The sequence below is a fragment of the Penicillium samsonianum genome (genome assembly GCF_028829775.1).
Source record: "Penicillium samsonianum strain IBT 33392 chromosome Unknown utg000007l_segment0_segment0, whole genome shotgun sequence".
Lineage (NCBI taxonomy): Eukaryota > Fungi > Ascomycota > Eurotiomycetes > Eurotiales > Aspergillaceae > Penicillium > Penicillium samsonianum.
In genome coordinates this window covers 3,704,776-3,719,475 of record NW_026643265.1, presented here as the reverse complement: position 1 = coordinate 3,719,475, position 14,700 = coordinate 3,704,776, and the positions used below count along the sequence as shown (strand labels likewise).

The window sequence follows — 14,700 nt, the reverse complement described above, 5'->3', positions numbered from 1 at the left end:
CCTGACAACGACCTGCACCTCCACCTTGTTGATGCAAAGCGACGGATGTGAACGGGCTGGACTTGTTTGCCTAGTCGATCCCTTTTACTCTTTTATTGTCTCATCTTTCTCTTCATCTTGCTTGTGTGTCGAGCTTTAATATTGAGATTGTACTCACATTCCTCCATTCCTCAAACCTCAACTGCCTAGGTATTCACTTGTCGAATCAGACAGGTCCACGCCCATTCTGTCTTATCTTTGAGAGGCGAGGATTGATTCTCATCGTTATCTCATCGATACCCACCCCAGGTGCCATACTATGAGGCAGTGAGTTTTAAAAAAAGACATCACATTCCACGTTCTATCATGAACCGCCATCCGCCATCCAATTACGGCGACGCGCCGCCCGCATACCTCAACCACGACACGGGTTCCTACCTGTCCGATCCTGAGTCTCCGACCAATGCATCGCGTCTCAATGGAGGAACGATGCGCTTGCTACCAAGCGGTGACGGCGCCGATGATTTAGCTAGTAGTCATAGGGCCCCTTCGCCTTCCCATTATGACCCCGATTATGATCACACTCCGTATGTACTTCCCATCTGCCTCTGATACAACCTTGTCTGCTTTCACATTCCAGTGGTTTCCCTCGCGACGAAACCACGTGCACCACCAAACTCCTTCATTGACGTGATGGAGAGGCTGGGAGGAAGCTTGTACCTTGGGCAATTGCCCATCAATGGGCATTGCTACTGGGCTCGAGCCAAACCCCCTCCTGCTGTTTGGTCGATCATCCTCCCCATAAACATTGTACACTTTGTACTCCAGTACATTGTTTACCGTTTCATCCATCCCCCCCCCTTCACCTCCACATTGGCCCTCTTCCTGCCAGCTTTGAGGCAAAATGGAACGTCTTCCAAAGCCAAGGTCTAATATCAGAACGCGCAATTCTAGGACCGGACAAGATCGAAGCTATGATCAATATTATGAGATGCCCAGCGTCTCTTCACCTTCGCGTCCCCCATCTAGCTTGGCGAGTGGACCGAGTATCCCGCCTCCCACAGCAAGTCTCGCAGACACTTCTGTCTACCCATCTATTCCCCCACGCACAGGATCGCCAATTCGCCCATGGAGCCCATCACATATCCGACCACCGTCCGTGTCAAGTGTTGGATATGAACGCGCCGATATAAACGGTAGCCCGCGGCCCGGTACACCCAGCTCAAGATATGGGGGCAGTCCCCGTCGGCCATTGCCTCCTGCGCCTTTGTTCTCCGGACCGAAATCAACAGTAGATACGAGCATCGATATTGGTGACGCCCATGGTGAAGATCCATTCGGCGGTGATGGTCGCACAATTCACCACACTTCGCGCGGTAGCGTCCGGTCATTCATGAGCGAATCGACAATGTTGGGAGACGAGAAAGATGGCATGTCAAAAGTCGACCTCGATGATGAAGACGACGACGAATCGCACGTTCTGGATCCCAACCTCCATTATGGGCCAGCACCCGACAAGCAGGGCCGTCGTGGTGTCCGCTCGAAGCAGGTCGCCAAAAAAGAAGTTCAGCTGGTCAACGGCGAGCTTATTTTGGAGTGCAAAATTCCCACCATTCTTCACAGCTTCCTGCCTCGCCGTGACGAGCGCGAGTTCACGCACATGCGATATACCGCTGTTACATCCGATCCGGACGACTACGGCGAACGGGGATACAAGCTTCGCCAGCAGATTGGTACCACGACTCGCGAGACAGAGCTGTTTATTTGTATTACCATGTACAACGAAGACGAGATCGGTTTTACCCGTACCATGCATGGTGTTATGCGGAATATTAGCCACTTCTGCTCGCGGACCAAGTCGCGTACTTGGGGCCGTGATGGATGGAAGAAGATCGTTGTTTGCATTGTTGCTGATGGACGTAAGAAGGTTCACCCGCGTACGCTCAATGCATTGGCCGCCCTCGGTGTTTACCAGGAGGGTATTGCGAAGAACATTGTCAACCAAAAGGAAGTTCAGGCACACGTGTACGAGTACACCACACAGGTTTCGCTTGACGACGATCTCAAGTTCAAGGGTGCCGAGAAGGGAATTGTCCCGTGCCAGGTTATCTTCTGTTTGAAGGAACACAACAAGAAGAAGCTGAACTCCCACCGATGGTTCTTCAATGCCTTCGGTCGTGCCCTTCAGCCTAACATCTGTATTTTGCTCGATGTTGGAACTCGACCAGAGCCAATGGCGCTCTATCACTTGTGGAAGGCATTCGATCAGGACTCCAATGTTGCCGGCGCTGCTGGTGAGATTAAGGCTGCTAAGGGTAAGAACATGCTCGGTCTACTCAACCCTCTCGTGGCAAGTCAGAACTTCGAATACAAAATGTCGAACATTCTCGACAAGCCGCTGGAATCGGTCTTTGGTTACATTACTGTGTTGCCCGGTGCGCTCAGTGCTTATCGTTTCTTTGCCCTGCAAAACGACGCAGATGGCCATGGCCCCCTCAACCAATATTTCAAGGGTGAAACACTCCACGGTCAAGATGCAGACGTTTTCACTGCCAACATGTACCTGGCCGAAGATCGTATTCTTTGCTGGGAGTTGGTTGCCAAGCGAGAAGAGAGATGGGTGTTGAAGTTCGTTAAGAACGCTGTTGGAGAAACTGATGTGCCAGACACGGTTCCTGAGTTCATCTCCCAGCGCCGAAGATGGCTAAATGGTGCTTTCTTCGCGGCTGTGTACTCGATTTTCAATGCGAGGCAGATCTGGAAGACGGATCATACTCTTGCTCGGAAGATCTTGCTTCACATCGAGTTCTTTTATCAATTCCTTAATCTGCTGTTCACTTACTTTGGTCTTGTGAGTTTGATCCTCTCCTTTCTTTGGAGGCGTCCACTGACTTTCTTAGGCCAATTTCTACCTCGCTTTCTACTTCATTGCTGGTTCTTTGACTGATGAGAAGCTTGATCCGTTTGGTCACCACATGGGCAAATACATCTTCATTGTTTTGCGCTATGCTTGTATTCTGGTTATGTGTTTGCAGTTCATTATCTCGTTGGGTAACCGACCGCAAGGGTGAGTCCACAGTACTTCATCATACATTGCCACTTGGACTGACATTGCTTTTTAGTGCCAAAAATCTCTATCTCTCTGGTATCATTATCTATGCCGTTATCATGTTCTACACGGTCTTCTGTGCCCTATACTTGGTTGTCAAAGAGTTACTCGCACGTGCTGGCGTTGGAAACGATGACATGGCCGTCGGGGACGGCCTAATGATGAACATTGTGATTTCCATGTTGTCAACCGTCGGCCTCTACTTCTACACCTCATTCCTCTACCTGGACCCGTGGCACATGTTCACCTCGTCGATTCAATACTTCCTCCTCATGCCTAGCTACATCTGCATTCTCCAAGTCTACGCCTTCTGCAACACCCACGACGTAACCTGGGGAACCAAAGGTGATAATGTGATCAACACCGATCTTGGCGCAGCAAAGACCATCAACGGCTCAACTGTCGTCATCGAAATGCCCTCTGAGCAACTCGACATTGACTCCGGCTACGACGCGGCTCTTCGCAACCTCCGCGATCGCCTCGAGGTCCCAGAGCCCCCGCCATCAGACTCCCAGCTGCAGGAGGACTACTACCGCGCCGTCCGTACTTACATGGTCTCCATCTGGATGGTCGCGAACGTAGTCCTCGGCATGGCTGTGTCCGAAATCTACGGTGTTGACGCAGGTGGTACAAACATCTACCTCGCTATCATCTTGTGGTCTGTCGCTGTCCTCGCCGCTATTCGTGCTATCGGTTCTACTACATACGCCATCCTGAACGTCGTTCAGAAAATCGTTGAAGGAAAGACGAAGTTTGATGCAGGTAATATGACAAACTTCGCGCCTAGCTCTTTCGGTGGTTCGAGTGCGGCTGCTACCTCTGAGTCTGGGGCGGCCTCCGCCCGTCCTGTGCGCTATGGCGGCGGTGCGTCCTTTAAGGATAAAATTGCCGAGGTTCGCTGGACTGCTGGTAGGGCGGTTGGAAAGGCTATGTTCTGGCGCAAGTAGATGATTGAGATGATTTATTTTGCGCTTTCTACTGATTTGTTTGCGTTTCCTTTTTTTTTGATTGGGATTGTCGTTCTATCTTGGCTTTCCTGGGTCTCGTGGAGTTCTTCTGATTTGGGCTTTCTTTTGAGATATCAGGTGTTGAGTCTTCTTTTTCTCTTATGATGGAAATATTGTCATGATAATGCTCTTTTTTGCTTTTTATGCTCGTTGCTCTCGCCTTCCAGATACCTGGACATGTGTATTGATGTATCTACTTATCTGCTCTCTTTGGGGGTTGGAATTAATGCCTTGCATAATGATTCCAAAAAAAAAAACTGCACTCCATTTAATAGCTCATGATCTTTTCCAGGTCTTTTTTACCTTTGGGCTATTCTACATCGACACTCGCACACAACTTTCAGTTCCAACACCAGACACCGCTAAAATTGAATATCTATGCGCAAAGTTCGTATAACACGTCAATATCCCAATAACAAAATGCCACACAGATCCCGCCGTGAAATCCCATCTGCTCACATACAGAATATTATTTCTCATTAAGCCGATTCCCCTCAACCTCATGAATACGCGTATCCCGCGGCCCCAACTCTGCCGGAAACATCATCTTCTCCCTCTCCGCGTAAACAGGATAAACCAAATGCTGCGCCGAGCTCGTAGCAGCAATCTCATCAATCATCGCCTCCTTCTGTCGCAAACTTTTCTTGTAGATTCGTCGCTGCACGAGCATCGTCACAACAGCGATCAGAAGACACCCGCCCAATCCAGCGCCGAGTCCCGCGCTGATCACTGTTGTTTTTGAGGCTGGGCATGTGGCGCTGGCGCTTGAGCCGGAATTGCATGTTGTGTCTTTGGTGTTGGTGTTGTTATTGGTTTTGGCATCGGTGGTGCTGGCATTCGTCGACGAAGGCGATGATGATGGTGATGATGCTTTTGATGATGACGAGGCGGGGGATACCGAGGACGAGAGGGAGGACTCAGATGAGCCTGATGAAGATGAGACCTCGGATGTGAGTGATGTTACGGACACGTTGATCATCTGGCCCATGTCTAGGCGCACGGCGTCGTCGCAACAGTTTGTGCCGTTTACACTGCAGCACCAGAAGCCGCGGCCTTGGGCGGGGCAGGGGATTACGTAGAGGGTTGCGTCGGAGGCTATTTAGATAATTTATTAGAGTTGATTGGTGAGGAGGTGAGGATCGGTATGCATGTCACTGCGGGTGTTTATCATTGAGCGAAAAGAAAGATAATATCATCTTACCCGTATTACAGAGCTCGGGGCACTGTCCGCTCTTCCAGGTCTTGTCGGTACAAGCACCCTGTCGCAAGAGACCTCGGAAATTTGGATCTTGGATATAGCATACTCCGCCAGAGAGGCAGATGTCGTTGGGGGGTTGTGTTGCTTTTCGCCAGGGAGCAGCAGGGGCTGTCATCTTGGTCTGGGAAACAGGGCTGGAAGGTTGAGTCTGCTTCTTTGCCGTTTGTGAGGTAGCATTGCCGGGCTTGAACTATAGTGGGGAATACTGCTTGGAAGATGAGGATGTGGATGATTGCTTTGAGGTGAATCATTTCTTGTTCTTAATGGAGTAAAACGGAGGAGGGTTAGGAGAGGGAGATAATAATTTGGTTTTAGACAGGGTCTGCTAGTTTTAAAATCAGGACTTGTTACTGCTGAGGCTCGGACAAGTAATAATAGCTTTGACTTCTATTGGGCTCGTAGATTTAAGGCGGTTAGTTGATCGTTCGGATTGGTGGGGAGCCCGCAGATCACTTTGCCCTAACTCCAATCTGTTAAGCGCTGGGGTTTCACAGGTTTATTTTTGGCGCCTCGCAAATAAATTAAATGGGGTAAAAAGGAATAGAAGTAAACTATGAGTTCAGTGCCTTAGGCAGGATTTTTAGAATGCAAGTAGACCTGATTGTGGTTCGCGGGTAATTACGCGAAAGACAGAGACTGAGTGAGAAGGGTGAGAAGATAAGAGATGGGAAAGAAAGAGAGAAGAAAGAACAGGGAATAGGTAGGCCCTATCAACCGGATCAGCCTTAGCTTGGTATATAACTAAGGCAGGTCTCTAAGGTTACATGTAGATACATATCATAGGGAATAAGTGATGTACATAATGCACATCGCGTGTTTGTCCACGTTAATTGCTTGCATATATTCTGTGTTTCTCAGACCTCCTCCGACTATAGTCAACTTTTCCCATAGGAATCTCCCTTTCTCTCCCTTTGCGTAGTATATGTACAGGCTTGTTTGCTAGCAGACTGAGTATTTTGCTAGTATTAGGGTATGAATACCTTGCTCTTCATAGATTGAATAGATCATGATTCTTCCTTCTCTCTCTCCCCGCCAGAAGAGCTACTCAGAGCCATGCCAGAGGCCTGGGTGTTTGCTCGTCTTCTGCCGTTTTCAAGGTTCTCTCTTTTCCTATTTATTCATACCATTTTCTCCTTATGAATTTGCTGTCACAGCCCACAACCTCTCCCTTCTTCGACTACCAATACATTTTCCTTGCATAAGAGGCACCCGTCTCTTCGCTTGGGCAATATTAATTTCGCCAACAATGCCATTATCACATCTTCCATATGACCTACTTTATGAAATCACTCAGTATCTCGATCTTGATCCAGTCCACGATTTTGCTGCCCTTGCCCGCACAAATCAGAGTTTCTATGATTTCTTCAGCCCTCTACTCTACGAGCATAACATAACATTCAACACGGAAGGAGCTCTGCTTTGTCGTTTGCTGCAAAATAAATGGACATCTACAAACAGTGTACTGCATGCTCGAAAATTGCGCCGACCTAGAAACGACTCCTCTCTACTACGCCGCGCTACATGGTTATGAGAACTTGGTTTAAATATTTTATATATATATAAATATATATACATACATCGAAAGGGGCTGATCCGGAAGTATTAATCGACCTCCCAAATGAAGTTGTTCGTTGGATCTGCTGCCACTGCAGGGAAAACCTGCCGGTAATCCAACGTGAACATCACCATCAACAATGTTCCTTCCGAAAATGTCGTGGATGTAGAGCACGCAAGCCAAAGAAAGATTTGGAGTTCTGTTCATGATTTGAAATTTGGGCTTTCCATAGGGCACAGCGGTGAAATTTGACATAATAGGCAACGAATGCTTCCTTTGGTTTTATGCATAAGTGACTTTGAATGTTCTGAGAGCTTAGAGGCTTTCTTATTGGTAGATGTCTTGTATTAATTCAATCGATAGGTCCAATTCTTCGGAAATGGTTCCGTTGCCCACGAGGCTATCTATTTCCAGCAGATTGCTATTTTTTATTGGTTGTTATAATGTACTTGAATGTCCGAAGCGTTCAAGGTCTACACCAATCAACATGCTCTTCAAAATATAATTCTAGCGAGCCTACGATATGATTTGACCATTGCCCATCCTATTACGAAGTACCGGTTGATAGATTCTAGCCGAGGTAAACTCTCGCACCTTTCCGCTATTGTCTAGTCAATTTAACCCCAATGGCGCAACTCAATCTTGATAAACGTGGTATTTTCGTAGTGATCACAGCTATTACTAACCTGAACCTTACAAATCTAATCTGGGATCGACTCCAAATAGTGATACTTCAAAATGCGTGATAGGTTGTTACCCCGAAGATACTCACCCCGCATCACCGGTAAACACGGCAGTGTCGCATACAGGGCTAATATATTGACTGACTAATACCTTTGAGGGGTCTCAATCTTTTGCTAATTCCTTCGAACCCTGGCTACAGTCTTGATAATATTTTCTTGGGCTTATTCGAGGCTGTTAAATATGTTCTCGGAGAAAGGCAAGACGGCACCCGTGGATCCTGAGGCCGCAGACCTAGCACATATCACGGAAGATGAAGAGTCATCCGAAATACCTTCTACCTTTTGTATAAAGAGTAAAGTAGACGGCTGTCTCCAAGTTCTCGGTGCTTTCTTTATATTCTTCAATGTCTGGTATGTCAAGTACCTTCCGAGTAACAATTGAATATCAAAACTAACATCCTTCCAGGGGCCTAAACCTCGCATTTGGAACATTCCAAAGCTACTATGCACTCACCTACATCTCATCATCAACATCATCCGACATTGCCTGGATTGGAACAATCCAATCCTGGCTCCTAATCGTCGGCGGCCTAATATCCGGCCCACTCTTCGACCTCGGCTACAACCAGACCATGATTATTGTCGGAAGTGTCCTAGGTGTAATTGGTATGATGATGCTCAGTCTTGCACATGCGTACTACGCCATATTCCTAAGCCAGGGAGTCTGCGTGGGCCTCGGATTCGGACTGCTTTATGTCCCCGCCATGGCATTGGTCAGCCGTTCTTTCACAACAAGAAGGGCTGTTGCACTAGGTGTTTCGAGTAGCGGTGCGCCTGTCGGGGGCATTATCTACACTACCATGTTCAACCAGCTTATACCAAAGGTGGGGTTCCCCTGGACCGTTCGTCTTGTGGCGTTCGTGATGCTGGCGCTGTTCATCGCGGCTGCTATTATGCTTTTGTGGCCAGAGAGACATACAGTGAAGGTTAAAACCACCCAGCGCAGAAGCTTGATTGATTTGCGCGCTTTCAAGGATTTGCCTTTTTGGAGCTTTGCTATTGGGAACTTTTTCCTTTACCTTGGTTATATCACGCCTTTCTATTACATTCCTACTTACGCGGAGACGAAACTAGGCACATCGCGCTCAATGGCCTCTAATATCTTGATGATTTCCCAGGCTTCTTCGGTTATTGGCCGTGTTGTCTTGACTTTGTTCGCTCATTACTATGGGTCAATGATTGCTTGGATCATTTGCGGTGTACTCTCGGGTGTTCTGTGTATTTGTTGGATTAGTGCAGATAGTCTGGTACGGTTTATTCTTTTTGCGGCTTTCTATGGTAAGTGAAGTTCCTTTGCCTGCATCATCGGTGCTTTATTTTGACCTAAAACACAGGTGGTATCTCCGGGGCTTTGATTCCTCTCCCGCCGAGTGTTTTCACTCACGTCTGTCCCGACCCCAAGAGTCTTGGGACTTGGCTTGGAATGGCGCAGAGCTTGAGTAGCTTTGCGACTCTTGTGGGGCCACCAATAGCAGGTGCGCTTGCTACAATTGGCTCCGATGGTAGTGCGGATTTGAACTACCTAGGCATTCAATTGTTTAGCGGGATAGTCATGTGTTTTGGTGCGTTCCAGCTGATATTTTTATGGTATTTGCTATACAAAAAGAGGGGCAAAACTGGTTTATTTTAAAACTAGGGGGAAAAAGCTGTTTATAGTCCACATCATCCACAACAATGTAATTAATTGATTGCAAACGTTCCACATGCGAGCTGGACACACAAGCGAGCTGGACACCCCAAAACACATAGTAAATGCGATAAATTACAACTTGATATCTCAACAACGGTAGTCTATATGGAGCTTTTCTAGTAGCTTAATACTTTTTATGTGATATCTAGCTTCCCTACGGAGTTTAGAAAATATTCATAGCTTTGGAATTGCGATATATATATTCCTAGCATTGAGCAACGTAATTTTCAATACCATGATAATGCAGCTTTTCAATTTTCTTAAAATTGATAGATAGTGTTTAAAGGTCTTATCAACAGCTATCGACCAGCAATGAAATAAAATAAAAATGTGGTTATCGAGATATTGTGTTCTTGAAAATCGCATTTAGTATGGTGTTTTGGGGGTGTCCAGCTCACTTGTGAAATACGTTAATCTTCCGGGCTTTCTTGCGAAATTGACCCCCCTATTGAGACAATATGTACTTTCTTTTGCTCACATCACTCTCAAATAATCCCTGTTATCTTTCGAGAATTGAATCATATAGTTCGGAGAACCAACCTATCACGTTCTCTAATGTCACGGGATCTCGGCATTGACAACAAATCACACTGGCGTGACTCATACATAGATGGATTAGCTGGTACCATTCAGAGAATCAATAAAATCCAAAAAATACCATATAATCTCGCCTCGCTCTCAATTCCCAACCAGTAACTCAAACAATAAGTCCCGAACATGGCATCACTACGCCCAAAAGGCCCACTAGTCCCCTTCACTCCAGCTCTACTGCCAACGAGCCAAACAATCCGAGGGCGAACAATTCTCCTCGAGAAACTCTCCCCAAAAGCACGCCGATGATCTGTTCACTCTAACCGGTGGACTCGAGCCATCCAAAGAAGCCCTCTGGGACTACATGTTCGACGGACCGTACTCAGACGCTGAAGCCTTCAAAGCCAGCATCGCATCGAAATCCGCTTCAAAAGATCCATTCTTCTACGCAATCATCGACAAGCGCAACTCTCTCCCCACTTTCGAAAAGGCAATTGGCTATATCTCTCTGATGCGCATGACTCCCGACCACCTGGGCATTGAAATCGGGAATGTGATGTACTCCGCTGCGCTCCAGCGCACAACTGCCGCCACAGAGGCGATCTATCTCCTCGCCCAGCATGCTTTCCATAATCTTGGGTATAGGAGATTGGAGTGGAAATGCAATTCGCTGAATGAGCCTTCGCAGCGTGCTGCTTTGCGCTTGGGGTTCTCGTTTGAGGGAATCTTTCGACAGCATCTGATTGTTAAGGGAAGGAATAGGGATACAGCTTGGTTTTCTATTCTGAGGGATGAGTGGGATGATTCGCTGAAGGCTGCCATGGAGAAATGGCTGGATGCTGGGAATTTTGGGGAAGATGGTGGTCAGATTAAGTCACTGCAGGGTTTGAGAGCTGAGTTGAGTTGAAATGTTGGGATTGGAAAAAGTGATTGTCCATATTTGGATGGATGTAGTTAGCCCCGCTTATCTGTAGAAAGTATATAGAAGAAGAAGAAACTACTATGCCTATTGATTGTCCGTATTTGGATAGTTGTAGTTAGCCCCGCTTATCTGTAGAAAGTATATAGAAGAAGAAACTACTATGTCTATTGATTTCGTGCATTTTGATGTTCATAAAAGGCCTTTATTCTTTATATAGGAAATCATTAGCGGCACTATTGTCTATCACCGACAGGGGTAACTCCACGACTCCACCAGCCCCACAGTTTAGCAGAGCTCGAGGGAGTTGAAGTTAGAAGAACTCGAGCGAAGCTGCATTCTATGCAAGATAAAAGTAGTACTGTGGATTCCAAGGAGAAAAATCGTACAGAGTATGTCAAATAACTATGTGATGGATCTGCATAAAAGAGAAACCCGAGATCCGAGATCGACTTGACCGATGTTCTCCGAGATCTCCAAAGGATCTTATCGAAGCTCTCCATCAGGACCTCTATGATTGGAAGATGTTCATATTTCCAAAGTTCAACGAATAGACGCAGTCCGTTTCATGAATCCCGATCCTTTAGGGGGTCTCCTTTTTCGGCTGGAAGACAACACATTCTCTACTTCCTGTACTTCTGTTCAGCCTTGCAAATGACAAATGACAAAATGATATCTGTTCGCAAAGACAAGACAACCTATAAATACTCCCCATTACCCCCAGAACATAAACTAAATCATCATCATCACCTCTAACTATTCTACCATTTCCCAAATGTCCACATCAACAATGCCATCCGAAACCGGGCCCACGGTAGAATACGGCTTCAACGCAAACCAAGGCGTAAACTGGTCCGACTACCTCACCTTCCGACCAATCTACCCACCCTCCTTCTTCAAAAAAGCCTTCACCTACCACTCCCAAAAACCCCAGTCCACCTGGTCACTCGCCCAAGACATTGGCGCCGGCTGCGGAATCGTCTCGTCAAGCCTAGCCCCTCGCTTCAACAAAGTGATCGTCTCAGACCCGAACGACGGGTACACCGCGCTCGCTCGGAGAGTCCTAGTCGAGGAATCCCGTCTGCCTGAATCCAGGTTCCGTTTCCTGCAGGAAAGTGCCGAAATGAGCTCTGTGCAGTCTGGCTCAGTCGACTTGATCATGGCGTGTGAGTGTATCCACTGGACGAGGCCGGAGATTGCGATTGCGGAGTTTGCGCGGGAGTTACGCGCAGGTGGATCGCTTGTTATTACGCATTATAATTATCCGCGCATTGTTGGGAATGAGAGAGCTCAGCAGGCTTGGGGGGCTGTTTGTTCGTTTTATGCGGGTGAGGTTCATGATCCGATGCTTGATCATGCGCTGAGGATTTTAAATTCTGGGACTGAGGCTCTAGGATTCCCTGTGGAGGATTGGGAGGGGGTGAAGAGGTTGTATGTTAATGCTCGGGGGAGTATCGAGGCTTTCAAGATTAATGATCGAATTGGTGAGAGCCAGGTTAGGGATGGGGAGGAGATTGTTTGGGAGGAGGATGATGCAGATTGGATGGATGAGCAGGACTGTGACTGGTTTAGAGGTTATGCAGCCACCTGGACGACGCCGAGTGTATCAGAGTCAGAGATTAATCCGCTTTGGGATGAGATGGAGAGGGCTTTTGAGGGGAAGAAAGTGAAAACTGCTACACCGGTTGCTATGGTCTTTGCTACCAAGAGAGGTAGCCGAGGTGTGAATGTTTGTTAAAAGTAGAACGAATTGAAGACATTTATCTCCATTCCCAAACCCTCAAACCTTCAAGTGCTTCTTCTCTCTAACAATCTCCTCGACAACCTTGGCCGCCGCTAGGGTCTCTTCGTCCTTAAACCGCCTCCCAGCAATCTGCAGTCCCACTGACGCGCCCTCATACCTCTCCGGATCCTGGTACTTACGCCACTCCCTCTCCTCAGCCTCATCCCTGGGAACATACTTCCTGTCCTGCTCCGTCAACACATCTACCTTCGGATCAACAGTAATTCCAGATGGAAATACTACAGAAGGCAGGTCTACCAAGTTCCAAATCGCAGTATAATTCCAATACTGGGACTCGCCCATCACTGCAGCAACAGCGGGATATGTCGGGGAGAGAATAAAGTCAACACCGCGACGATTAAGGAGAGCGTGGTACTCGTCTCTATAGATATCGCGCTGGTCATGCAGGGCCCATGCCTCGGAATGAGAAAGAGGCGTGCTTCGGCTATAGGAGAGAGCCCAATCGGTTAGCGGGCGTGTTGGCTCGCCTGATTCGGCAAGAACTTCACGCTGCTTGCTGCCAGCGTCAGGGTAGTATAGAGCGCGCTGATTCATGTTAGCGTTATAGCGTGCATGCCCAGAGCATATTCGGCACTTACAATAACTTCCCAGCCATGCTGGTGCTTATACGGCTCCCATTCTACGACTTTCACACCTGCCGCTACCAGCTTCTCCTTGGCATGTCTCAAAGCGCGTGTGATAGGTGGATGGGGGCGGACGCAGCTGGGAAATGAATTAGCACACTGACAACAAACATCCGTTTGAATCATGACAAACCCATCATCCCACATAATAGCCACGGTCATATCCCGCGTCGAAGCAGCCGTCTTCCATGGCACAGGCATCAGAGATGTCTCAATATTCCAAGGCTCCTGTTCCAATACAGCTTTCTGGAACAGCTCTAGATCTTCAATCGAGCAACTAGCCATCGGACCCACCACACCGCGGATTGTCTCCTGGCCAGAAGCAGCGACTTTAAGCCCTGTTACAGGGTTCCGCAGTGAGGAAGGACGGAAGCCGTACACACCGCAAAATGCTGCGGGGCAGCGAATTGATCCGCCGATATCAGTTCCAATTCCTAGTGGTGCGCACCGGAAGCCCATCGATGCACCTTCACCGCCAGAGGACCCGCCTGGACTTAGAGTGCGGTTGAGTGGGTTCAATGTTGTGCCGGTGATGTTGTTGCTGCAGCACAGGTGCTAGATGGCGTTAGTTATGAGATACACCGCTAATTTGAAATGTATTTACATACCATTAATGACTGGGGTTGGTTAGTCCGGACATGGAAAATGGCGCCGGCTTTGGATAGAAGCTGGAGGAGAAGGGCATCTTCCGTGGTGACTTTATCAACCCTGTTTTGCTTGTCAGTAGTGTGGATTGTCGCGGTGTATATCTACTCACCAGGCTACGTATCCTGTGTTGCATGTTCGGTTCTTCATGGATATGTGTTCCTTCACACTGATTGGTATTCCATGCTGCGGCCGTTTCATTAGAAACTTACCATCATAAATTTCAACAGATATGTACAAGAGCTTACCAGAGGCCCGACCAGTTTCCCCGTGCGTCTGTAGTACTCATCATGCTCTTTGGCGCGAGTGATTGCCTCGTCTGCCATAAACTCTGTTGCAAAATTGAGCTAACAATCATGTCAACGTTGGAATTACAAAAACTGAATCTCCTAATCTCACCAGTTGATGGCCCAACACGGCCCTCTTCAAGAACGCAACCACCACCTCTTCCGCGCTCAGTTTTCCATTGCCCATTTCGGTCACCAGTGCCGTGGCTGACATATCAGTGATAGAAAGCTCGCGCTCATTCAACAACCCGCTTTGTCGGGGGAAATCAACCACGCTCTTCTGCGAGACTGGCGGCAGCCTGTCGACGGGGAGAAGCCATTGTTTCGGAATAGAATTGTTCAAGATGTCTTTGCCTTTTTGGGCTTGGCTCTCCCAGTTACGAGTCATTTTGATGGGTGATAATTGAGATAGAATATGAGCGGGGTTTACTTCTGGTGGTTTCGGAGGGTAAACTGAGATATGTAAGAGGAAAGAGAAACACAGGGCAGTTCTTCGTCCTACACACTTCCCCGCACACTATCAGTGTGATCTACATGGCTATCTCGGAAT

At 47.7% G+C, this 14,700-nt stretch overlaps 6 protein-coding genes across 6 annotated transcripts; 4 read left to right on the top strand and 2 right to left on the bottom strand.

Annotated features, from left to right (window-relative positions):
* Nucleotides 1-345: 345 nt before the first annotated feature.
* On the top strand, nt 346-4,292 carry chsB (chitin synthase class II; the record flags this gene model as incomplete). Its single annotated transcript, XM_057284974.1, has 4 exons — nt 346-566; nt 934-2,830; nt 2,880-3,046; nt 3,102-4,292. 4 exons carry the CDS (start codon nt 346-348, stop codon nt 4,033-4,035), a joined length of 3,219 nt encoding a protein of 1,072 aa, XP_057131240.1. The 3' UTR covers nt 4,036-4,292.
* A 272-nt stretch (nt 4,293-4,564) lies between these two features.
* Nucleotides 4,565-5,468, bottom strand: N7471_012254 (uncharacterized protein; the record flags this gene model as incomplete). The annotated part of the gene is made up of 2 exons (XM_057284973.1): nt 4,565-5,190; nt 5,297-5,468. 2 exons carry the CDS (start codon nt 5,466-5,468, stop codon nt 4,565-4,567), a joined length of 798 nt encoding a protein of 265 aa, XP_057131239.1.
* A 2,364-nt stretch (nt 5,469-7,832) lies between these two features.
* N7471_012253 (Major facilitator superfamily domain general substrate transporter) lies at nt 7,833-8,937 on the top strand (the record flags this gene model as incomplete). Its single annotated transcript, XM_057284972.1, has 2 exons — nt 7,833-8,002; nt 8,058-8,937. 2 exons carry the CDS (start codon nt 7,833-7,835, stop codon nt 8,935-8,937), a joined length of 1,050 nt encoding a protein of 349 aa, XP_057131238.1.
* Nucleotides 8,938-9,896: 959 nt separating this feature from the next.
* Nucleotides 9,897-10,779, top strand: N7471_012252 (GNAT family N-acetyltransferase; the record flags this gene model as incomplete). The annotated part of the gene is made up of 2 exons (XM_057284971.1): nt 9,897-9,963; nt 10,121-10,779. 2 exons carry the CDS (start codon nt 9,897-9,899, stop codon nt 10,777-10,779), a joined length of 726 nt encoding a protein of 241 aa, XP_057131237.1.
* A 787-nt stretch (nt 10,780-11,566) lies between these two features.
* tpcM (methyltransferase tpcM) lies at nt 11,567-12,529 on the top strand (the record flags this gene model as incomplete). The annotated part of the gene is made up of 1 exon (XM_057284970.1): nt 11,567-12,529. One exon carries the CDS (start codon nt 11,567-11,569, stop codon nt 12,527-12,529), a length of 963 nt encoding a protein of 320 aa, XP_057131236.1.
* A 42-nt stretch (nt 12,530-12,571) lies between these two features.
* N7471_012250 (putative glutamyl-tRNA(Gln) amidotransferase subunit A) lies at nt 12,572-14,538 on the bottom strand (the record flags this gene model as incomplete). Its single annotated transcript, XM_057284969.1, has 7 exons — nt 12,572-13,120; nt 13,174-13,297; nt 13,352-13,773; nt 13,827-13,926; nt 13,976-14,049; nt 14,112-14,210; nt 14,263-14,538. 7 exons carry the CDS (start codon nt 14,536-14,538, stop codon nt 12,572-12,574), a joined length of 1,644 nt encoding a protein of 547 aa, XP_057131235.1.
* Nucleotides 14,539-14,700: the final 162 nt, after the last annotated feature.